The 24845-nt window shown below is 30.3% G+C and overlaps 2 protein-coding genes across 47 annotated transcripts; both read left to right on the top strand.

Annotated features, from left to right (window-relative positions):
• The first annotated feature begins 1070 nt into the window (after window positions 1-1070).
• Window positions 1071-4283, top strand: SNI1 (negative regulator of systemic acquired resistance (SNI1)). The gene is made up of 15 exons (XM_078990380.1): window positions 1071-1425; window positions 1523-1589; window positions 1833-1926; window positions 2028-2120; window positions 2213-2299; window positions 2390-2461; window positions 2585-2666; window positions 2740-2789; window positions 2895-3107; window positions 3175-3245; window positions 3338-3407; window positions 3486-3551; window positions 3683-3835; window positions 3902-4014; window positions 4090-4283. The coding sequence occupies exons 1-15, from the start codon at window positions 1317-1319 to the stop codon at window positions 4157-4159; spliced, it is 1410 nt and encodes a 469-aa protein (XP_078846506.1). The 5' UTR covers window positions 1071-1316; the 3' UTR covers window positions 4160-4283.
• Window positions 4284-8799: 4516 nt separating this feature from the next.
• LOC145042024 (G patch domain-containing protein TGH-like) lies at window positions 8800-24399 on the top strand. 46 transcript variants are annotated; one of them, XM_078990345.1, is made up of 16 exons: window positions 8800-8895; window positions 9549-9690; window positions 14312-14396; window positions 14728-14761; window positions 14953-15026; window positions 15242-15352; window positions 16490-16625; window positions 16762-16845; window positions 16916-16990; window positions 21402-22123; window positions 22266-22442; window positions 22517-22958; window positions 23023-23106; window positions 23688-24013; window positions 24106-24141; window positions 24225-24399. In XM_078990345.1, exons 5-10 carry the CDS (start codon window positions 14971-14973, stop codon window positions 21585-21587), a joined length of 648 nt encoding a protein of 215 aa, XP_078846471.1. In that variant the 5' UTR covers window positions 8800-8895; window positions 9549-9690; window positions 14312-14396; window positions 14728-14761; window positions 14953-14970; the 3' UTR covers window positions 21588-22123; window positions 22266-22442; window positions 22517-22958; window positions 23023-23106; window positions 23688-24013; window positions 24106-24141; window positions 24225-24399. The 46 variants fall into 46 exon arrangements, with proteins under 46 accessions (XP_078846471.1, XP_078846469.1, XP_078846485.1 ...); XM_078990343.1 differs by having other exon boundaries at window positions 14312-14640; XM_078990359.1 differs by lacking the exons at window positions 14728-14761; window positions 14953-15026 and having other exon boundaries at window positions 14299-14396; window positions 21402-21494; window positions 21899-21966; window positions 22068-22123.
• The last annotated feature ends 446 nt before the right edge of the window (window positions 24400-24845 follow it).

The raw sequence follows: 24845 nt of genomic DNA, 5'->3' as shown, positions 1-24845 counted from the left end.
AAGCTTAAAAGGGACTTAATAGTTGAATTAGTGCATGCATAACTCTATAATACACATAAAGCTCGAACCTTTATGCTCAAGGATACCAAAACAAACTCATATTTGAAAGAATGAACCCATAAACAACCTAACTTATTCATAATCTCAAAAAGAAGACCAAAATCGTAAAAGCTAACCATGAAGAGATCTAATCATACACAAAACCAAGATACAAACTTAATACCTCAAAAAGCTTCCCCATAAGGTGATGATTCTAGATCCAAAGCTTTCCCACTAAACTAAACATCTTCAAGCATCTCTTCTTGCTCTCCCAAGGGAAAAAATGAGCATCAAAACCTCCCATTAGCTCAAGAACACCTCCAGGAGGCTACAAGGTCGATTTATGGTTTTGGAGTGTGGAGGTTGACTTAGAAATGAAGGAAAGGGGCTAACATATAGCTTTTATAGGGTACAATTGCTAAAATTAGGGTTTCACTCCAACCCTCATACGCTCAGCGTACGAGGTCTCGCACCCTGATCTTAACTCCGAAGGTACGCTAAGCGTGCACTCAATTACACATGGCTTAACTCTCCTCACATAAGTACACCCCGCATATGACCTTGGTACACCGCGCATACTAAGGTATTCTCCTTAAACCCTAATTCCTTCCGAAGGCCATAACTTTCTCGATACAACTCTGATTTCAACCATCATTATATCCATGAAAAGGTATCGAGAAGCTCTATACTATTATTAACTCATACTTGCCATAAGATATCCCGAACGAACATCCACTTTCCATAGAAACCCAAACCTGAAAAATTACCGAAATTCCATTTGACTTCAAAACACAAACCGAATGCCTAAAACATCCAAATTATGTTATCCAACTCCAACGGAGTTCAAAACTCAATTCCTCAACGGTCCGAAGCCTACTAATACCTAATCCCTGATCACCATCCCAAAATAAGAACAATTTGAAATAAGACCTTACATGCTTTTTGAAACTAATAAAATCTATTTTGAAATCGTTTTTTTGAGTTTGGCTTGACATTTTTTTTTTCTTTGTTACTAGCTTTTAAAGAAGGAGAAGCTTGCCAAACACCCATTGGTTTAATCAAAGCATTAGTAAACCCCCAAACCACCAAGTTTTGGAGGGAAAACGTAAACAAGATCTCTCCAGCCTCTCCGGTTTTCAAGTTTTTTGCATCAAATTTATGTGAAAAGCCTGATTATCAGGATTTTAACCGGTTAATATATTTGGGCGTTGGATTTCGTCATCAGCATCTTCGAGTTTTGGAAACTGGAGTTATAGAAGTGAAATTAATCGAAGAAAATGGGGACGACACGAAGAAGAGGAGGCAATGGAGGGATGGAAGAGAATACAATGGCAATTCTCGATACTTCTTGTTTCAGTAAATCTACTCAACATATAGCCGATGACAGTACGTAACGTTTTTCTGTTTACCTAATCTTAATCATTCAAAATATATTGATTTCTTGAGCGTTTTTTCAATTCCGTACATGTTATTTTGTTTCTAGGGTTATCTTTTCTTGAAGCGGTTCGTTCTGGTTTCCTTGTTCCTGAAAATGCTCCTGCACCCACAAAGTAAACTCGTTTTTCTTTATCTTTCAGTTCGTAGAATTTTTGCCCACCAAGTGTTTGATAATTTGACTCATCACACTAGAGAAAATTAGTTCGTATTTGATTTCGTTGGTCAGATGGATTCTTACCTCGATAACTAAAATGAGTTTTCGTACCTTTTCCAAACCATTTTTTAGGGTCTTCTTTCGTAAACTGTATCTAATCCTGATATTATGCTGTATTGTTTAACTACTGATAACATCACAGCAAAATTTACAAGGAAATCTTCCAGATACTGAAAGTTGAGAATTCGCTGTATTTGATAATGTCAAGCTATCAACTCTTACTCGAGTTAGATAAGGTATTCAGTTGTCTGCTTATTTTCAGACTTATAATCTTTCTTATTTGCTGATTTTTCTTTTGATAATTCATTAATGTTTCCTACTCCTACATCAATCACAGCGCTTCCCTCAAGTTTATCTTTCAACTGCCAAAAAATCAAAATCATCTTCACCTTCTTCCCTCCCATGTAATGAATTAGTTGTGGTGGAAGAGGTATCAGATTTCTCATTTATTTATTATCTTTAAATTATAATTCACCAACCCTATATCACTATAAATCATTTAAAATTTTTCTTTCAAGTCAGGCATGGTCTCCATTTGCATTTGGCACAGAGTTCTCTCCTAATGAGAAAGAAGATCATGGCAAAACTAGTGGATCACTTGATGCCACTGTGAGTTAAATTTGTTCCTTTTCGTTTATATATTTTTTCAGTTCTTTGTATATTACCATTGTTGATCATATCTTCTTTATATGGTGTCAGGCATTTCATGATCTTATAAAAGATCTTGCTGAAGTGGCAGATGAAGAAAATACTGAAGTACTAGACATAAAGGTACCATAAATTTGTGTAAAAAATCTATCCATTACATTATCTAAGCTTTCTACAACTATTTTTTATTATAAGACAAGAAGGGCATCCATGTCTTTTGCATCCATTGACATAATTTCATTACAGCCCTTGAGGAATATGCTACTCTTCCAATACCTTGTCAGTTTTCTTGAAGGAGATTTCGTAATCCGTAATTTGGCATTTACAGGTGAACATCATCTTAATTGCTTTAATTTTTAAAGAATGTGTTTTTGTAAATAAAATTCTTTTTCTTGATGCAGAAAACTCAGATTGGATCACTTTGAGGGAGTCATTGCTCAATATGATTTTGGTGTGTGCTGAATGTTAATCTCTCTCTCTCTCTCTTCAGTTTTATTTAGTTTCAACACTTATTTTTGACTTTTATGTAATGATATTATTTGAATAAACTTTTCAGGTATCAAGGAAGATAACATACAAAACACTAATTAAAGATTGTTTATCAGCCATGTGTCAATTGTCTCAATTTTCTATGGATTCTAGCAATGTCTTAACACCTTCAGACACTGAATCACCAGAAGCAACTGAAAAATCCCATACAGCTCTTGCCATTGCTTTACCTCAAGTAATCAAACATACATGTGTTTCTTTTCAGAAGTTATTGTTAATGGTAAGTTAATTAATAACATATTTAAAAATATTTATATACTATTAGTGACATTATGAAGTTAAAATAGATCATTGAGCTGGATTCATCTAAGAAGGCAGCTGATATGGAGGGTTGGACTACTAGAGCTGATGGTGTAAGGTATATTTTTTTTTAATATACTTTTCACTTTAATAAATTTATGTTTTAACCAAATTATAAAGTGTCATATTTTTATATATATTTTGATGCAGAACCCCTGCCATGGAGATTATCATGGATGAACTTACATATGATAAAAATATATTGTTACCCTTCTTTCAGGTATATATTAAAATTCTAAAGCTCTATTTCTTTTAAGTTATTTAACATTTTCATATTTATTGGTTAATTTTGTATTAGGCGTTGGATAAACCTAAGCTAAAGCTGGATATGATTGTTCAGTATTTCCAAAAGTACATTCCCAAGGTAATTTTAGCATATTCCAGTTATGTGTTTAAAGCTGAAGTTCAAACACATTATTTGATTATTAATTATTTAAAAAAAAAAAAAAAAAAAAAAAAAAAAAAAAAAAAAAAACTTAATGTTGTAATTTGCAGACATCTGTTCGCACTAGAAGGTCTAATGACTCTACAAATAACTCAACATTTGGTGGAGTTTTGAAGTGTTTTTTAAATGAGAACAATACAAAAAGTATTATAAAGAAGATTAACACAGAAGTAGCTCAATTGCTTTTAGCACATGCTTTTCAGGTGAGTTTTGTTGCATTCATGATATCAATTAAAGAAAATTAATATGAAGTTTTTTGTTTTGTTTAGGCATTCATATCATTACCATGTCAAGATTCAACTGAATCTAAGGAAGATAACTCTATTCCAGAAATTTGCAAAAATATGATCTCAGCCTTCAATTGTCTTAAACAGACAGATGAGTAAGCTTCTTTCAATTTCTTATTTTGTGGTTTTTATCATTAAATATTAAAAAATTTGTACTATTGATTTTTCAGGCACATGGTGATTCCACCCTTTGGGAAAGAGGCACTTTTCACTGCTGCAGTTATGCTCTCAGGAGTTTGATCTCAATTTTATTAATGGTCAATATTTTATTTTGTGGATTTCTTCATGTGATTTTGGAGAACTTAGAAGTGTATTATATATGTTTATATTATGCTAGATAAATGACATTAGTGATTTTGTTTTATTTATTGTGTTTTGCAATCTCATTTGCATGTTTATTGGTTTTGATATTTATTAATATTGTAAACTGTAACAATGATGATGGTTAAGGGAAGCTTTAAATCTTCAAGTTCTTACTTTTAAGTTTAGGAGTCAAAAGGATTTGAGTATAACAAGAAGACGATATCTTTTTGGTTTTGTTGAAGAGTATAATTTAAATTTAACTAACTATATATATTGTATTATTTCATTTGTTTGACAGAGATGGTGGATTGTGAAATAGGGAGTCTACATTTTTACAAAATAATTGTAAATACAAAAAGAAAAAATAAAGTAAAGCTTTTGGAAAGTTGTCTACCGATTATTTTTACATTTAGTTATTAGTAAATTATAGTTTTGGTCTATGTGGTTTACATCTATTTGTAGTTTTAGTCCAATTTTTAATGTTTGACTTTGTCTTTATGGTTTTTAAAAATTGCATGCGTGGTCTTGAGACCGTTACGAAATGATGAAATTGCTATTTTATTTGTTATTTTCTTATTTTCTTTAATTCTATTTTAGTTATTAAATGAAAAAACAACCATTACACAACCGATCACCACCACTATCACCTCACGACCACTACCCACTGTTGCTAGAAAACTAACCACTAAATACCACCACAACCCATTACCGCTAGAAAACCAACCATCAATACCAACAACACCATCTCCCAACCACTACTAACCATCGCCGCTAGAAAACCAACCATTAATACAAACAACACCATATCATTCCACCACCACCACCAGCACCCATACACCTTCGAAAATCATCCACCAAACACCATCACACATACCAACACCATTAATACCATCACCACCACTACACCAACACCACAGCTTGTGTCCACCACCACCACCACATACATATATAAGATTAAAAAACATATTCAACTCCCTAATATAAAAATCAAAACAAAAGTCATTGTTCAAAATCAAGATCTTATACATGAACTACTGTAACATCTGGAATTTCAGGTATTATATTTATTCGTTTTAATTTCTAGTTTTGTGGAAGAACTCGGCGAGTTGATGCGTAGACTCACCGAGTAGGGGCGCGAATCATTATCCGGGTGGACGGCTGGACTCGGCGAGTCGCCCCAATGACTCGGCGCGTCCACGCTGTTTAATGAAACCCTAATTCCTCGGGTTTGGGGCCTATTTAAAGGGCCTTATGGCCGTCATTTGCGGTTACCAGACCCCAGAGAGGAACCCTAAGTGAGCTAGAGCGTTTGTGAGAGGAAAGAAGCTATTTCTTGATCTTTGTTGGTGTTTTTGCAAATAGAAGAGGCCCAAGACAAGAGGAGGTTGAAGAGGGTGCTAATCTAGTGATTCCAGAGCTCAGAGACTTCATTTTGAGGTATTCATTCGAACCCTCCTTCAGTTTATGATGTAATTCTTAGAGTTAGGGCTTTTTAGCCCCATTAGAGGATGGTTATATGGAGTAATTGGTCCCTTCTCGTGTTGGTGTTGTAGATCTTGATCCAAAGAGGTCCAAAGACCCTTTTCCCTTGAGCTTTATGGGTATTAATGGAGGTTATGAACTTAGGATGTCATTTTAGAGGCCATATCTTCAAATAAGGCCTTTAAGCCTTTGCATGTGCACCAAGATGTTAGATTTACATGATTATAATGCTTTGGGAAGCTGGATCTATGGTTTAGAGGAGCGGATCTGACCTCAAGAGGTCAGTTCAGCTTGAGCATGGCATGAACTCGTCGAGTCCCTTAACCGACTTGACGAGTAGGACGAGGGTTTTCCCGATAATCACACAGTTGGTGACTCGCTGAGTTGGGGAAGCGACTCGGTGAGTTAGAGGGAATCTAGAGGGCAAAGTGCACAATGGTACTCGCCGAGTCAGGAGTCGGACTCGACGAGTTAGGTCGAGACATTTCACAGATTTTGATCAATGCTGATTTGCAGAGTTGAGGTTGACTCAGTAAGTCGAATGAGGACAAGGAGAGTGAAGAGCACGTGTGGACTTGCCTAGTCACAGTTGCACACTCGGCGGGTTTGGTCAAGGTTGACTGTTGACTTCGTTGACTTTTAGGGATTAGTCAATGTTTGGACTTTAGAGTCATCGGAAGGGTAGGATAGCATTTTACCCTTCCTAGAGGATGTATTGAGAGGAAGAGATTAGCCTAGCCTGAGAGTTGTATTAATTAGAATATTTATTCATGTGATTAGGCAGGGGCTAGACCAGAGTTACCGAGTCAGAGATTTACTGAGATATCTGAGGTGAGTCTTCTCACTATACTTTACCTTGAGTGGGGAACCAGAGTTATGTGACAGAGTATTTGTATGCTATGTATGTTATGTGTTTGTACTGCATTATTTCTATGTGATTTATGTTGTGCATGTTTACAGAGTTAGAACCGGGAGGTTCCCAGAGTTAGGACCGGAAGGTTCACAAAGTTAGAATCAGAAGATTCACAGAGTTTGGGTGTACGGACCCACAAAGTTATAGCATCGAGTGGCTAATATGTGTTATATGTGGTATTTTGGGAAACTCACTAAGCTTTGTGCTTACAGTGTTCTGTGTTATGTGTTTCAGGTACTAGTGAGGATCGTGGGAAGGCTCCGGCTTGATCAGTACACACACGAAAATTTTATGCTATGAGATCTTGGGATTGATATATGTTATGAATTGAGTTTTAAAACAAAGATGTTTTTATGAATAATAAATGAATTATGCTTTATTAAAATGCGAAAAATTGTTTTGGGAATTTTACGTTGTTACAACTACATTCAAGCATAAATCTAATCCATAAAACCTAATTGAAAACAATAGTGGAGTTGATGTGGAGATCGCATCATTGGAGTTTGCGGATGATGATGGACGGGCGGGAGCAATGAAAAAAGTTGTCGGGTGTATATGGATGCTACGTGGCTCCCCAAATGTATGGTAGTGCTTGGGGTGGGTCCCTCTTCCAATGTTCATGCGAGAAGTTACGCTGCAAAATAGATAGACACTAGGTCGGGAAGCATTATCGAGGTGTTGCACCAATATTGCTCTCTGATGCATAAGTTAGATGTATGATACGAGTGTTGCTTAAGTTGTATACAATTTATTTAAAGATTACATTGGAATTTCAAGGGTTTTTTTTTATTATTATTATTTTTTATTTTTTATTTTTGACGGGTTAACCCGTTTATTAAATATGTTGGTTAGGAAAAATAATAAACATATAAACCCGATTTTAACCCATTTAATAAAAAGATTGGATTGAGTTGGAAAATCTCAATCTGTTACTTAAATATGTTGAGTTGGGTTGAGATTTCTTAATCCATTTAATTAAATAGATCAAATTGAAAATAACCTAATCCAACTCATTGACAATTATAACCAGGAGAAATGGTATGTGTAAGTGTTCTAAAAGCCGCGCTTCAAGGTGTGAGGCGTGACTTTGCCATTATGAAAAGCTTCATAATGTTGCTGTTAGGCGTGACGCGTGACAATGTGTGATATGGCGTGCCATGACGCGTTATGGCACGTGTTTTATCGTTTGAGACACGTTTTTTTTTTTTTGCTATTTGTTTTGTCTTTTCTAGTCCGAGATACAAATATTGTGTTTTTTGTTAACTTTTTGTTATTAGTTATTGATATAACACTTCTAAATAGTAGTTATATTTAATATAAATTTATATTTATATAACAATATAATTATAAAATATTACAAAATTGCCGCCTTACATTACGCTTTGAAAAACGTTGTGGCTTGCCATGACTAGTTAAGCTTGAGGTTTGACCTTACCGCTACGTTACGTCTCACGCCATTTAGAAACTTGATATTTATATTACCCAAACTTTTGTGTTCCGAGTGATTATTTTAATTAACTCAATATGAACTTAGACTTGACAACGATAGTAGGCGGAGTAAAGAGACGGGTTAGATGACTTTATATGCATATCAATAATGCTCCGGTGAGTAAAAGGAGCTTAGTGGCAGTGGCTAGTTCGAGATCTTTGAGGTGATGGATAGTTGTCCAGATTTAGATTTAAAGTTTTTATTTGTTGAAAGAAAATTACAATAAAAAGAAATGTCATGTATAAAATAGGTGGGTCGATGAGAATAAGATTAGTTAGGTGTGCAGTGTTGTGGAGATAACTTATATTTTGAAATTACAAATAAAAAACAATAAATAGATTAAACAAGACTAATAAGGAAATATACTTTTAAAACTAAACCAAAAACAAAACTAAACCACTAGGCGATTCAAGCTTAAAAAAAAAAAAAATAGGGACCATGTAAAATAATAATAATAATAAAAAAGTCGAAGCATATGTTTAATATTTAATTATTTTATTTGTTTACTTGTTTAAACATTTTATAAATTACGATTTTAATCGACGATTTATGTAAAAGAAATTACGTTTTTAAGGATTTATGGAAAAGAAATGTAAATTAAGACAGTGCAACGGTAAGAAAAGAAAAAAAGGAAACTACGTAATTTCGACGCTACTCCCCACGAAGCGTATATATACATTCCCCTTTCCTCGAAATTCATCATCCCTTCCGCCTTTTCTCTCATTCTTTTCGACGACGATTATTTCCCGCCTTCTTTCTCATCCTTTTTTCAGACGACGATTATCTCCGGTAAGTTTCTTGTTCCTGTTTCTGTTCTCTATTCATCTTCTTCTTTCGACGCATTGAAATTTTGTTTTAGAGAAAGGCCTCTATATTATATATTATCTGTCGACTGTGGTATTATTCTTGATCATTTATCTCACACACTTCTATTGCACATTACCGAGAACTGAAATATCATAACGATCAATGGTTCAAGGTAACATCGATGCATCACTATTACTTGTGTTAAAGCGAATAAATTAAGAAGGAAAATGTTTTGGTGATTTTTTGCGTTAGGGTTTTACCGATTTGTGGATATTTTTCTGCACCAGTTATGTCGGTTCAGGGGATCTATTTCTTGGTATTTTGCTGCACCAACTAGGGTTTTAATGTTCATTATGTCTCAGATTTCTCTCTATGTTTATCGAAAATTGTATTGTCTCTGCCTAAAAGATATATCTTCTACATGAAACCTGTAAACTAATGAAGATTTACAAATATGTGAGCAACATATCCTTGATTTGTTTTGATCCCTGTAGTGTATTTTTTCAGGTTGTTTAATGTTAATAATGCAAATAACTTGTCTTATCTATTTCTTAGCTCCTAATTCCAATTTTTTTAGAGATTATTATGGTATTAATGTATTCTATAATGAAGCTGCTTGTCTTAAACTCGTGCAGGGGATGATGGGGGAATTCCAGTCCCTTTGTATACTACACTTGGAGGAGCTAGACATTTTACAGTTAGCTTAACTAAATGAAGGGAACTCCAAAAAGCATAGAAAGAAGAGGAACAAAACTTGGATAACTTTGCTTGTATGAGGTAACATCACCTAATCTTATTTCCTTCATGATTATGCATCATCAATGTCATGCAAGTTTTATCATATGAAGATATAGTGTTATTGTTTTCTAAGATGGACATCTTGAATGTTAGTTAACATCAAACTTTTTTTTTTTTTTTTCTTTTTTTCTTTTTTTCTTTCTAATCTTTGCATTTTGCATTAAAAAAACTTCCAATTAAAACATTCTATTTTCAGTTGTCTTATTATTATTGCATTTTAAAAATTCATCCCCTTTATAGCATTCTGTTACAACATTGAAAATCAAACTTTTTTTTCCCCATCTATGTATTTTACTTTGAAAAATATTATAATTTTAGCATTCTGCTTTTAGTTTTTAATTACTAACACCTTCCATTTTTAGCATTGTACTTTCATTTTTTTGTTACAACATTGAAACAAGAATTCTTTTTTATTATCTATGCATTTTACTTTGAAAATTATTCTAGTTTTAGTATTAGCACCTTGCATTTTTTGAAAATCACCCCTTCTTAGCATTCTACTTTACCTTTTCTTTCTGTTACAACATTGAAACATCAAACTATTTTTTCTCATCTATGCATTTTTCAATAAAAAATCTTCCAATTGTAGCATTCTAGTTTCAGTTTTCTGTTTTTAGCAATTTGCATGTTTAAAAATCATCACATTTTCACATTGTACTTTTACTTTTCTTTCTTGTACAACATTGAAGCATCAGTATTTTTCTCATCTATGCATTTCACTTTGAAAAATATTCCAATTTTAGCATTCTACTTTCAGTTTTCATATTATCTACACCTTGCATTTTTAAAAATTATCCTATTCTAAGTATTCTAGTTTCTTTTTTTTTGTTTGTTTTTTTTTTCTGTTGCAACAGGTGAAACATCAAACCTTTTTTTCTTATCTATACATTTTACTTTGAAAGAAATTCCAATTATAGCATTTAGTTTTTAACTTTCTTATTTTTTGGGCATTCCATTTTCAAAAATAATCTCATTTTTACATTATACTTTCACTTTTTATTTCTATTACGATGTCTAAACATCAAACTTTTTTTTTTCATATATATGCATTTTACTTTGAAAAATATTCCATTTTTAGCATTCTTCTTTAAGTTTTCATATTAGTACCTTGCATTTTCAAAAAACATCCCATTTTTTGCATTATACTTTCATTTTTATTTCTGTTACAACATTGAAACAGCAAACCCCCTTTTTTTTATTTTATTATTTTTTATTTTTTTTCTGATCTATGGATTTTACTTTGAAAAAAGTTCAAGTTTTAGCATTCTACTTTCACTTTTCATATTATCAGCACCATGCATTTTAAAAAACAAGTCCTTTTTAAACATTGTATTTTCAATTTTATTTTTGTTACAAATTGAAAAAACAAAACTTTTTTCTATTTTATTCATTTTACATTGAAAAACATTCCAGTTTTTACATTCTACTTTCACTTTTCAGATTATTAGCACCTTTGCATTCTCATAAATCATCCCATTTTTAGCAGTCTACTTTCATTTTTCTCTCTTTAACAACATGAAAACATCAAACTTTTTCTTTTCTTATCTATGCATTTTACTTTGCAATATTTTTCAACTATAGCATTCTACTTTAAGTTTTCTAATTTCTTACTTTTAGCACCTTGCATTTTTAAAAAATCATACCATTTTTATCATGAAAACATCAAACTTTTTTTTTCCACATCTATGCATTTCCTTTGAAAAATCTTCCGATTATAGCATTCTACCTTAAGTTTTTTTATTATTTTTTTTAATCATTACATAATATTAAAAACCAACATGGTTATGAACAGTAACAATTAACAATTTAGACTTCTAACACTAACAATTAACAGTTTTACACTTTTGTCCAACATTTTCTATCCTCACCAATTAACGATTTCAAACATACCCTACAGTTAATCCAATATTTCCTCCATCATCTCTTCCATAAGTTTCTCCAAATTCGTCAGACTTCTCTTTTTGATTTCTCATACGCCTTCTCAAACAAGAATCCAAAATTTGAATTAAACTCATGAATTAACTTTACCATTCAAAACCGTTTGCCATCTCACTGATTGACAATTAAATTTTCTTGAAATTAAACTCATGAAGAACTTAGAATTTCAACTTCTATCGGCAAGAAACTGCTATGCTCTATTTTGCCTCCAACCATCTACAATCAATTGAATTTGAAGTCTGGGTATGTTCTCTATTGTTGTATTCAATTTTGATTTTATGTCTAATTTTAAATTTCGAATATGCTATTTTTCTAACTTTCTGACTCGATGAAATTGAAGTTACGGAAGCCTCTCGACAATTTTCCCCCATCATCGCTTTCATACGTTTCTCCAAATTCTTCGGACTCCTCTTCTTCTTCCTTTCTGATTGAGTGGATTTGACATCTCCTACGCTTTCTCGATCAATAAATTAGGATTTTTCAATTTTGGGTTTGACATCTCCTAAATTATCTCAATCAAGAACTATGAATTTTCAATTTTGTCGCCAAAAAACGGTTGTGATTGTTGCCGCCTCCAATCATCTACACTCAATTGCTATTTGAATTCCGGGTATGTTCGCTGCCATATGAGTTTGATTTTCTATCCAATTTTCGATTTCAACTTTTCTATTTTTCTTACTTTCCAAATCTATAAAATCGACTTTTCCGGTAGAATCTACTGTTAACCTGTTTGTGATGTATATTTTAATCATTATATATCTAATTTTCAGATAATTTAATCTTTTTTATAACCTTTTGGACTTTCATGGGTTTCTGGCTGAAGTTGGGGCATGAGTCTTCTCAATTTTGATGTCCTTGAAATATTTGAAAACAATTTTTTCATTGTTAACTACAATGATTCATAACACTATAAGTATCCAATCCTTTATTTCAGTGTAATAATGAATCATTAGATCATTTCATCCTTTCTCAAAAATTCAGTTTAAAATTATTAATTAATATTTTGATAATGATCATAAGATGATTTTGATCCTTTCTCTAACACTCAATTTTAAAGTTGCCATTCATGTTAAGAAATAAGCTCCATATCAAGATAAGATTTCTTACACCTTCTCATATAGAGTTAACATGTTGATTATAATCGACAAAGAGCAAGAAAACCAAAGGTATGGTAAAATAAATTGAAAAATCATGTTTGTTTTACATGAAATAGGAATGTGCAGCAGAATCATGGACCCTTGATACTTTGGAACCACTTACTCAACATACTCTCCTGTTCCAATCAAACGCCACCTAAATATTTACTTAATGTTAAAGTCACATGTAGCCATCATAACACCAACTGCTTTTCTAAGCAGTTAAACGCATCCATCAAAAGAATTCAGGATTTCAATTTCACCAGACGTTTGTTTGTGCTCTATAGCCGTTCTCTGAACAGTAAACTTCAACAAATTCAGAATTTCACCAAGATACTTTGTAAATTTTCACAACCTTACTTTCCCAATCCAAAAACCCACTGCCATCACTTCTCAAATTCTTGGACTCCTTTCTTTCTTCGTTTCTGACTCTCTTGGTTTGAGTTTCCCGACGACTTCTCAACCAAGAATTTAGGAATTCGAATTCTGTCGCCTACAACCGCCTGCGTTGTATAGCCGCCACCAACCGCCTGTCTCAGTTGCTCTTCGGAGTTTCTGTATGTTGTATGTTGATTCAATTTGATTATGGTCTTCTGTTCAACTGCTCTTCTAAATACATTTTTTCCAATTTTAATGACTTTCCTCCACCACATAAACACTACAGTCACATACATATACGCTAATACACATATACACCCACAATTACTTATAAAAAATATTACTTCCATTTGTTTTTTCTTATAGCATCCTACTTCTATTTTCTCAATTTAACCATCATATTTTCAACTTTTTTCTTAGAGTAAACTTCTGTCATATATAATTTTTTTTTTGTCTCAAACCCAAAAAATATTTATTTTTTCTACAAAAGGTTTTCATGTCAATGTTCCATTCCAACTTTTGCAAGTCTACATAACAGTTTAACTTTTTTCCTGTTAGATGTTTTAAAATGATTCAAAATGCTCCAATAAACGTGTCAAGATGAAAAATTAATTTGTAGTTTGATTAGACCAAAATTTGCAAGTTGCTTGTATAGTTTTTGCTGTCAAAATGGTAACTGTTTGTTATTAAAAGGATCCTTTTTGTCATTGTTTTGTTTTGAAAATGTCTTTTTTGTTGTAAAAATGATAATTTTTAGTGTTGAGCATTAATTTTCTGTTGAACAAAAAATTCGTGTTGAATGGTTTAATCATATAATTAATATTTAGCAAATAATAGAAGTGTTTGTATGTGTGATTACTATTTTAACAGATGGGGTTAATGATATATAAATTATATACTCCTTGTAGGGCATTTAGTTGAATTTATAGCAATGTATGTTGATTAATGACTAATCTGTTACACGATTCTGATATGTGTGTTACAAGATTATGATATCCAAGTCTAAATCTGTTCGATGTCTCTTCTATATAACAGTATTTATGATGAATCCAGTGCTTAGTTGTAAAATTCTAAAAACATCTACTTTTTCATACTAAAAAATATCCATATATTTTTCATGTTATGAATTTTGTAGAGTTAAATCACAGGACGATGGGTTGGTTTTGCACATATTTTCATGTTAGAGACGACAGTCAGCCTCTGTTCTCTCAACCAATCGCTTCAAATCCCAAGGTAAGATCTATAGGTGAAGGTATAGAAGTTGTGCAAATTTTGGAGGTGGGTTGTTTCTGAAGAGTTGAAAGCCGAGGTAGACTTAAAATAGGAATGACCATTTTTCCCTTTGGCTTTTCCATTTATTTATTTTTAGAGCTTGCTTTCACTTCAAAATTTAGAAAAATAGCAGGTGACATAACTGTTAGTTTCAACTGATTGTATTTGGCTTGAAGCTAACTTTATCAGCTACACTATTGAAATGGTACTCTTTCTTCTATTTGAGAAAAGGAGCATATATCAAGTATGGTTTTTATTGTTTATTTTTTACCTTCAATCTACTACAATGCAGATTTGATGTAATTTTGGTAGCCATCTCCACAAAGGTACTAAGGTCCTAATGTTGATATAAAAAAAGAATTGCAAATTCCAATTACATATATGTCTTGCTGTAACTTTTTGATTTTGCTTTGTGATTCCCAAGTATTGGTTTATTTAAAAGAACATTAGTTTTTATTTATTGGTTTGAAGGTATAATGTTTAATTTGGGTTAGTCTTTTTTTTAACTCACTGATAGAACTAAAAGCAAGGTTAAATGGAGTACTTTGAAAAAAGTCTGATGCTTTTAACTCTAGAGAGTTGGAAGAGAAGGTTAGATCTTAAAATTCTGTTTAATACATATTAAAAGAGTAAGACTTGTGAATACTTCTAAGTGTTGACCCGTGTGGTTTCTGGTATACCTCTTGGTGTCCGGGGATATTTACTAAGTCTCAATCTAACACAACGTTTAATTTTTTTTCTCAACAAAAGTAGGTAATTTTCTCAACAAATTTGGCTAAATTGTAAAATGCCTGACTTGTATGTAGGTTCATTTCTAGCGAAGGTTTCATATCAACAAACCACACCTACATAGCCTTAGCACCACCCGGGGAAGTGAGATCATTGCAAAACAAGGCATTTTTTTTGGATTTATTCAGGTTAGAACAAAAGATTACTATTGACAACTTCTTTTTGAAATTTGTATGGGAGAGATGGAACCTTCCATTTATCGATAAGAATTACATCCAATTTTGTTTGTACCCTTATTGCATATACTCTATAACACATTTTATACAACTTATTTCTAACCCTTTGTGTGTGTGTATTGTTGTCGATTTTTTATCTCGAGTGGGTACCAACAATCCAATTCAACACAACACAAAAAAAGGAAAAAAATCATCCCATGTAAAGCATGGGATCACCTACTAGGTTATTTTTTATTTACAATTAGCAACTTGCATTTTTAAAAATCATACCATTTTTAGCATTCAACTTTCACTTACTTTCTTTTACAATATGAAAACATTAAACTTTTTTTTTTTCTCATCTATGCATTTTACTTTGAAAAATATTAATTATAGCATCCCACTTTAAATTTTTACTATTGGCACCTTGCATTTTAAAAAATCATCCCACTTTTAGCATTTTACTTTCACTTTTCCTTTTCTTACAACATGAAAACATCAAGCTTTTAATTCATCTATGTATTTATTTTTGAAAAATCTTCCAATTATGACATTCTAGTTTTTTTACAATTAGCAACTTACATTTTCAAAAATCATACTATTTTTAGCTTTCAATTTTCACTTTTACTTTGTTTTTATTTTACATCATGAAAACAGCAAACTTTTTTTTTTTTTTTTATCTAAGCATTACTTCTAAAAATCTTACTTCCAGTTTCGTTACAATTAGCACTTTGCATTTTCAAAAATCATACCATTTTTAGCATTCAATTTTCACTTTTCTTTCTTTTACAACATGAAAACTTGTAAAAAAAAATTAACATCTATGCATTTACGTTTAAAAATCTTCCAAGTATAGTATTCTAGTTTCAGTTTTCTGACAATTAACACCTTGCTTTTCAAAGATATACCATTTTTATCATTCAACTTTCACTTTTTACAACATTAAAACATCAAAGATTTATGCATTTACTTTTAAGAATTTAGCTTTAGCAATTTGCATTTTCAAAAATCATCTCTAACATGTCACAACTGCATTTTTCATATAATCTAATAAAAGCATGCAGTCACAAGGAAAAAAGATGCGATCTGATTAACCACCTCTAATTGCAGAGAAGCTAGAAAAGCTTTTCTTGCTCTTTCTGAAGATGCAAAAGCACCTCCCACTCAAGTTGAAGCTGAGGATGACTTGGCATCTGCTGCAGAACTCTCTACTGATGGTGTTAGTCAGCTCCACAAAAGTACTCCAGTGCATATATATATATATATATATATATATATATATATATATATATATATATCCTTGTTTTCATCATTTTCCATGCATCACATGAATTGTAAAAGTGGTGACTAGTGTCTCCTCATACTTTTTGTTTTTTTTCCAGGTTTATGTGCTAAATCCAAAGCAGGATATGCATGGTCTAGGCTACGATCCATTCAAAGGTGCTCCAGAATTCAGGGGTATTTATGTAATTTCCAGAGACTCACCAACTTAATTGATATTCTACAACTAATTCACTCGCCATTTTTCTGCTTCAGAAAACAAAAGGTCGCAATTTACCTGGGAATAAGGAATCAGGCCACCAAAGAAAGATGGCCTCTTCTCTTTCAAAAGTATGTTTCCATGTTCACTCTTTCTCATTTGCATAATTTATGTATTCAACTTCGTAATTCTTGTTTGTTTTACATCATGAAAGCATCAAACTTTTTTTTCCCTCATCAATGAATTTACTTTGAAAAATAGTCTAATTATAAATTTTTTACAATTAGCACCTTTCATTTAAAAAAATCATCCAATTTTTTGCATTCTACTTTCACTTTTCCTTTTTCTCTACATGGAAACATCAAACTTTTTTTTTCTCATCTATGCATTTACTTTGAAAAATCTTGTAGTGTTTTTACAATTAGCAACTTGCATTTTCAAAAATCATACCAGTTTAGCATTCAACTTTCACTTTACTTTCCTTTACAACATTAAAACATCAAACTTTTTTTTTCTCATGCATGCATTTTAATTTGAAAAATCTTCCAATTATAACATTCTACTTTTAGTTTTCTTATTTTTAGCTCATTACATTTAAAAAATCCTCCCATTTTGAGTATCACTGTTCTGTTTTATTCTTTTACGACATGAAATTTGCATTTTCCTTTCAATCTTTTACCACTGAAGACATCATACTTTAAAAATTACATTTCTCTTTCAATTTCTTCATCTTAAGAAAATATATTTTGAAAATTGCATCTTATTTTCATTTTTTTTTCTTCTAAGGCATGATATTTTGAAAATTGAATTTAATAATCTTTTTTCTATTAAGTCATCTTACTTTGAAATCATGTTTCTCTTTCAATTTCTTAATATTAAGAAAACATATTTTGAAAATTACTTCTTATTTTCATTTTTTTTTTTCTTTTAATGCATGATCTCTTGAAAATTGCATAAAATAAACTTTTTTCTATTAAGAAATCATATTTTGAATATTGCATTACTCTTTCAATTTCTTCATATTAAGAAAATATATTTTGAAATTTGCTTCTTATTTTCATTTTTTTTCTTTTAAGGAATGATATTTTGAAAATTGCATAAAATAAACTTTTTTCTATTAAAACATCATATTTTGAAAATTTCATTTTTTTTTAAAAATTTCTTCATATTAAGAAAACATATTTTGAAAACTACATCTTATTTTATTTTATTTTTTCCTTTTTTTTTTACTTTTAAGACATGGTATTTTGAAAATTGCATTAAATAAACTTTTTTCTGTTAAGACATCATACTTTAAAAATTACATTTCTCTTTCAATTTCTTCATCTTAAGAAATATATTTTGAAAATCGCATCTTATTTTCATTTTTTTTCTTCTAAGGCATGATATTTTGAAAATTGAATTTAATAATCTTTTTTCTATTAAGTCATCTTACTTTGAAATCATATTTCTCTTTCAATTTCTTTATATTAAGAAAACACATTTTGAAAATTACTTCTTATTTTCATTTTTTTTTCTTTCAAGGCATGATATTTTGAAAATTGCATAAAATAAACTTTTTTCTATTAAGAAATCATATTTTGAATATCGCATTACTCTTTCAATTTCTTCATATTAAGAAAATATATTTTGAAAATTGTATAAAATAAACTTTTTTCTATTAAAACATCATATTTTGAAAATTTCATTTTTTTTAAAAATTTCTTCATATTAAGAGAACATATTTTGAAAACTACATCTTATTTATTTATTTTTTTTTCATTTCTTTTTCTTTTAAGATATGGTATTTTGAAAATTGCTTAAATAAACTTTTTTCTATTAAGACATCATATTTTGAAAATTGCATTTCTCTTTCAATTTCTTCATATTAAGAAAACATATTTTAAAAACTACATCTTATTTTAATTTTTTTTTTCTTTTAAGACATGATATTTTGAAAATTGAATAAAATAAACTTTTTTCTATTAAGACATCATATTTTGAAAATTGCATCTTATTTTAATTATTTTCATTTTTTTTTTCTTTGAAGGCATGATATTTTGAAAATTACATTAAATAAACTTTTTTCTATTAAAATATCATACTTTAAAAGTTGCATTTCTCTTTCAATTTTTTCATATTAAGAAAACATATTTTGAAAATTGCCTTCTATTTATATTTTTTTCATTTTTTTCTTTTAAGGCATGATATTTTGAAAAATTACATTAAATAAACTTTTTTCTATTAAGACATCACACATTGAAAATTTTATTTCTCTTTCAATTTCTTCATATTAACAAAACATAGTTTGAAAATTGCATCTTATTTTCACTTTTTTCGATTTTTTCTGATAAGGCATGATAGTTTGAAAATTGCATAAAATAAACTTTTTTCTATCAAGACAACACATTTTGAAATTTGCATTTCTCTTTCAATTTCTTCATATTAAGAAAATTTCTTCATATTTTGAAAATTGCATAAAGTAAACATTTTTCTATTAAGAGATCATATTTTGAAAATTGCACCTCTCTTTCAATTTCTTCATATTAAGAAAACATATTTTGAAAATTGCATCTTATTTTCATCTTTTTCATTCTTTTTCTTTGAAGGCATGATATTTTGAAAATTGCATTTTCAAAATTTTCAATTTTTTTACCTATTAAGAAGTATTACATTAGAAAATTGCATTAACTTTTGAATCTTTTTCCTATTAAATTATTATACTTGGAAAATTACATTTTTCTATAATATGAAAATTGCATCTCTCTTTCAATTTCTTCATATTAAGAAAACATATTTTGAAAATTGCATCTTATTTTCATCTTTTTCATTCTTTTTCTTTTAAGGCATGATATTTTGAAAATTGCATTTTGAAAATTTTCAATTTTTTTTACCTATTAAGAAATATTACATTAGAAAATTGCATTAACATTTGAATCTTTTTCCTATTGGAAAATTACATTTTTCTATTAATATTTTCATATTAAGTCATTTAAAAATTGCATCTAATTTTTAAAATTTTAAATTTGTTTTACCTATTAGGACATTATTAGTTACAAGTTTGCATTAAACTTTCAAACTTTTTCACATTAAGACAACATGTTTTGAAAATTGCATTAAACTTTCAAGCTTTTTCACATTTAGTCATTATGTTTCAAAAATTACATTTTTATTTCAAATTTTCATATTAAGTCATCATACTTTGGAAATTGCTTCTTATTTCAAAATTTTCCTTTCTCTAACCGATTAAGACATTTTGTACTTTAAAATTACATTAAATTTTCAAAATTTTTCCTATTAAGTCATTATACTTGGTGAATTGCATTTTTCTTTAATTTTTTTCATATTAAGTCATCATATTTTGAAAATTGCATTTTTCTTTCTATTTTTTCATATTAAGTCATCATACTTCAAAAATTGCATCTTATTTTTAAAATTTTCCTTTTTCTTACCTATTAAGAAATTTTACATTTCAAAATTGCATCTTATTTTCAAAATTTTCAATTTGTTATTTCTATTAAGACATTATACATTATAAATTTGCATTAAACTTTCAAACCTTTTCACATTAAGTTATTGAATTTTTTCATACTAAGTCATCATACTTTAAAATATGCATTTTTTTTCAAAGTTTTCAATTAGTTATTTCTATTAAGATGTTATATATTATAAATTTGCATTAAACTTTCAAACTTTTTCACATTAAGACATCATGTTATGAAAATTGCATTTTTCTTCCAATTTTTTTCATATTAAGTCATCATATTTTGAAAAGTGCATTTTTCTTTCTATTTTTTCATATTAAGTCATTGTACTTCAAAAATTTTCTATTTTTCCATATTAAGTCATCATACTTCAAAAATTGCATCTTATTTTCAAATTTTTCCTTTTTCTTACCTATTAAGACATTCTACTTTTCAAAATTACATTAGTTTTTCTTTAAATTCTTTCATATTAAGTCATTATACTTTAAAAAGTGCATCTTATTTTCAATTTGTTAATTCTATTAAGACATCATACATTACAAATTTTGCATTAAACTTTCAAACTTTTTCACATTAAGTCATTGTGTTTTGAAAATTGCATTTTTATTCCAATTTTTTCAAATTAAGTCATCATTCTTTGAAAATTACTTGTTATTTTCAAAAATTTCCTTTCTCTTACCGATTAAGACATTCTATACTTCAAAATTATATTAAGCTTTCAAAATTTTTCCTATTAAGTTATTATACTTGGAAAATTGTATTTTTCTTTCAATTATTTTGATGTTAAGTCGGCATTCATTAAAAATTGCATAATATTTTCAAAATTTTCAATTTTTTTTACCTATTGTAAACATTAACATTTGTCAAAATGTTAAACACTGTAGATAAGAGCACATGAATCTAGAGTGTTTTTCACTTCACTGTGCTTGTATGGTTTTGTTCACTGTTTACTCTCTCTCCCGCTACAATCCTCTCCGACTATCTTAAAACCCTAGCCGGAAACCGCCATTGGTCCGCCTTAAAGCCCTTACCACGTTATATATCATTATTATATAAAAAAACCTTATTTTTTAAAAAGCGCGTACAGCGTGTGAGCAGGCCTCAAGGAAGAGCAATTGCAACGGTTGAAGACAGTCAATCGTTGCTTCAAACAGACGTTTCAAAGAGAAAGGTACATCTTTTCTTTCAGGCTCCCGTTTCCGAATCCCTTGGACACGTTGCTTCTATCCTCACGATAGAACGACACAACTTACAACTGGGTTGATTCAATCCTTGTTATCGTCGTTCCTCGGGTATGTGTAAACATCGCATTTGTACATTTTCCAACGACGCCCATCAAATTAGATCGCAACACCCGTTTGAGAGACGCTCTGGTCTCTCGGGTATGTGTAAACATCGCATTTGTACTCAATTTCTGCTCTATCTCGAGAAATTCAATAGACTCTCATATTACCATCTACGGTTTTAATTCTTTTGTTTGCTCTGAGTTTCCGATCCCCCTCTTCTCTCTTTCTCTCTTCTTTAGTCTCGCCATGTCTTCCTTTCAGAAATTGATTTACCATTTACTGTTTACAGTGAAAGTAGCTCTCCCTGGAAAATCTTGGATTAATATTACATCAGTAACAAAATCAACGGGTTTTCGGGTAACGGAGGACCAACCGCTATCTTTATGTACAATGATTATTTAGTTCGTTTTTTGTATAAGGTTTTTGGGCTTTGACGGTTTTTTCATGTTTTTTTTTAGAACAATTCCCACTATGTGTCAAATCATTTAAAAGGATCTGCTAACATCTTCATACTGTAAGATACACTCATATCTTGATTTTTTTTTTTAATCAACCAATAGTTTATTCCAACTTGATTTGATTGTAATCAATGATTAATTTTCATTATTGTTTGTTATAGAATCATTATTGTTTATTCCAACTAATTTTCATTCCAGCTGCAATAGTGTTTAAAGCAAAAAAAGTTTATATTGCCATTGTCAAATAAAAATGAAGGAAACAGCTTTGAAAAGCTCTGAAAGTTCATTTCATGAGAAAGAGAAAGATCTTCATCATAAAATAAAATAGTTGGAAACAATATTGGAAATCTTGATCAAAGCATTGCCATTTCACAGGTAAATGATCTTTGTCATTTAAAACAATAAAGATCCGGTTTTTTTAAATATTAATATATTATATTGAAACACAGGCTTGAAGTGCTGAGGAAGAATTGTTGGAAATACAAGAAAGCTATTCAGAAATACGTCTGAAATTTGCAGAAGTTGAAGGTGAAAGGCAAAAACCTATAATGACTTTAAGAAAGATAATCAAATGGTGTGATGTGTAAATCAGTAATAATATAATATTGTCTATGGTTTCTTTTATTCTTTTTATATTTCCATTTGTGTTTACTTTGAAGATATTAATTACATTTACATATCCTTCTTATGGATAATATTTAATATACTAAAGAAATCCCATGATTTTATATGCACGATGAGATGGAGGCTGAACTTGAAGAATTAGAAGGAGCTGAGCAGGAAGAACAGGTTCTACAGCCTACCAGCATCGCACCTGCAGCTCCACTCCATGTACCTGCAGATAGGCAATCAACACGTTGGTGCATTGCAGGCTGAAATGCCACTTTAAAGGTCCATTTCTTTTTCCTTTTTGTTTTCTTTTTTGTAATAAAAAATTATAATTCGTTTGTCTCAGAACTACTTACCATTGCTAGAAGATTCCATGTCCCCCTCCCTGAAAATCCTCCATGGTGGAAAGCTTTTGATGCTGATAAATCAGGTATAGATGAAGTTTGTAGAGCTTTAGCTCAGTTATACACTCTACCAAAAGCACAATATATACGTGTATGCATTCACTGTGTCTAATCGCTCTTGGAATTTATAATTTTATAATATTATTAATTATTAATCTACTACAATTACTTGTGTTTATACTATACTTTTTGTGAATTATTTAGAAAAACTATAAAAAAAATAATCTATTTTGATTTATTATACAATTCTTCTAATATATTCTTTTCATTTCATCGATCTTTTTAAGAATTAAATTAAAAAGTCAATATCAACATAATTACATGTTTGGTTATGTACATACTCAAGAACATATGATTTAAAAGGAATCACAAGGGTCTAATTTTTTATAATATTTTAATAAACAAAAGAAAGAGATAAGATGGATTTGGTGTCATGTATTTTGACAACATTTTACACGTTATTATTTGTTCGTTTTTTAATTTATGAAAGTGGGGGTGGGGATGAAACTTTAATAACTTTTGTTGTGTATTGTACGTGCCTCATGCGCGTAATGCTTGTACTTTTTTTTTCTAGGTTTTGTTTTGATTTATGGTTTTTGTGGTGTAGGAATCACAGATGATTGATGATGCTAATATAAACAATGTGCCTGTGGTGTCGGTTTTGGTGTCTCCGGCACGTGTGATTCCGGAGTTGAAGGGTGGAATTGGAAAAGGTGAAAGATTCAACAAAGAGTGATGATGTTGATGAGAAAGTTGAGAATCAGAGTGCTGTTTCAATTCCGGTTGAGGGGGAATCTGTTTCCAAAAGCAAATAAAGGGAAAGGGAGAGATATAAAAGAGGGAGGGATTCAAAAAGGGAAAGGAAAAGGGATGATAGAGAAAAAGTCAAAGATAGGAGTCATCGGTCAAAGGATAGAGGAGGAAAGGATTCAGGTTTGGTTTGCTTATTCCATTCCATTCAATTCATTCCAATCAAGTAAGTTTTATCTATTTTTTTTTTAATTACACTCTTTTTCAACACACAGGACATGGTGAAAAACCAAAACATCATTCTTCACGAGGTACATGACTGAAAAAAATTCACTTAAACATTATTTTTAATATTATGTGTGAAATTTACAATTATGCCCTTTTGTTGGTTCAGATCGGGACTACCATGGCTTGACATATTCCTCAAGGGAGAAAGACCGACATAGACATCATTCGTATGGTTAATATTTGCTAAAAAGTTGTCCATGTTCATATCTCTTATATCGTATTTGTGAGGTTTTCTGACATTTTTACCCTTAATAGTTTATTTTAAACATCTTTCATTTTTTTTTGACATGTAGGGATGTTGTATTTTCCTATCTCAGAAGTTTCATTCTGTTTTTATAAAAGTTAGTTATATATACAATTATCTTCATAGCTTAAAATATTGTGATAGTGAATTATATAGGGAATCATAGTCAACGATCATGAATAGGATTGTCACTAATTTAGCTTAGTATAAGCTATGAACAGATGAGAAGCTGAATGGAACATGAGTATTTTTAAATAAGTACTGATTATTGACACCTGGTGAGCAAAAAAGCTTCTCTCACAGGTAAGGTCATTTTGATCTTTTCTTCTTTAAAAGCAATGACTTATAATATGATTATTTCTTTGGATGATTTTATTAATAGCATTTGGAATCTGTATTTAAAGCAAACAAACTGGGAATTATTTCTCTGATAAATAAAGGTTTTAAAGACACGGAAGCTGAGTTGCATCGCCTTGGAAGACC

Source organism: Lactuca saligna, chromosome 4 (genome assembly GCF_052625555.1).
Source record: "Lactuca saligna cultivar CGN05327 chromosome 4, ASM5262555v1, whole genome shotgun sequence".
Lineage (NCBI taxonomy): Eukaryota > Viridiplantae > Streptophyta > Magnoliopsida > Asterales > Asteraceae > Lactuca > Lactuca saligna.
Note: the sequence above shows the minus strand (reverse complement) of the source record. Positions and strands in the feature narration are given on the sequence as shown.

Bases quoted from the DNA above. Each gene is read 5' to 3' on its own strand.
- SNI1 (XM_078990380.1), top strand. From the start codon at position 1,317: ATGGGGACGACACGAAGAAGAGGAGGCAATGGAGGGATGGAAGAGAAT. The intron at 1,426-1,522 runs GTACGTAACGTT...TTTTGTTTCTAG, and splicing joins TCAACATATAGCCGATGACA to GGTTATCTTTTCTTGAAGCG. The intron at 2,667-2,739 runs GTGAACATCATC...TTCTTGATGCAG, and splicing joins CCGTAATTTGGCATTTACAG to AAAACTCAGATTGGATCACT.
- LOC145042024 (XM_078990341.1), top strand. From the start codon at position 14,341: ATGTTAGAGACGACAGTCAGCCTCTGTTCTCTCAACCAATCGCTTCAA. The intron at 15,353-16,489 runs GTTAGAACAAAA...CTCTAATTGCAG, and splicing joins TTTTTTTTGGATTTATTCAG to AGAAGCTAGAAAAGCTTTTC. The intron at 16,846-16,915 runs GTAATTTCCAGA...TTTCTGCTTCAG, and splicing joins CAGAATTCAGGGGTATTTAT to AAAACAAAAGGTCGCAATTT.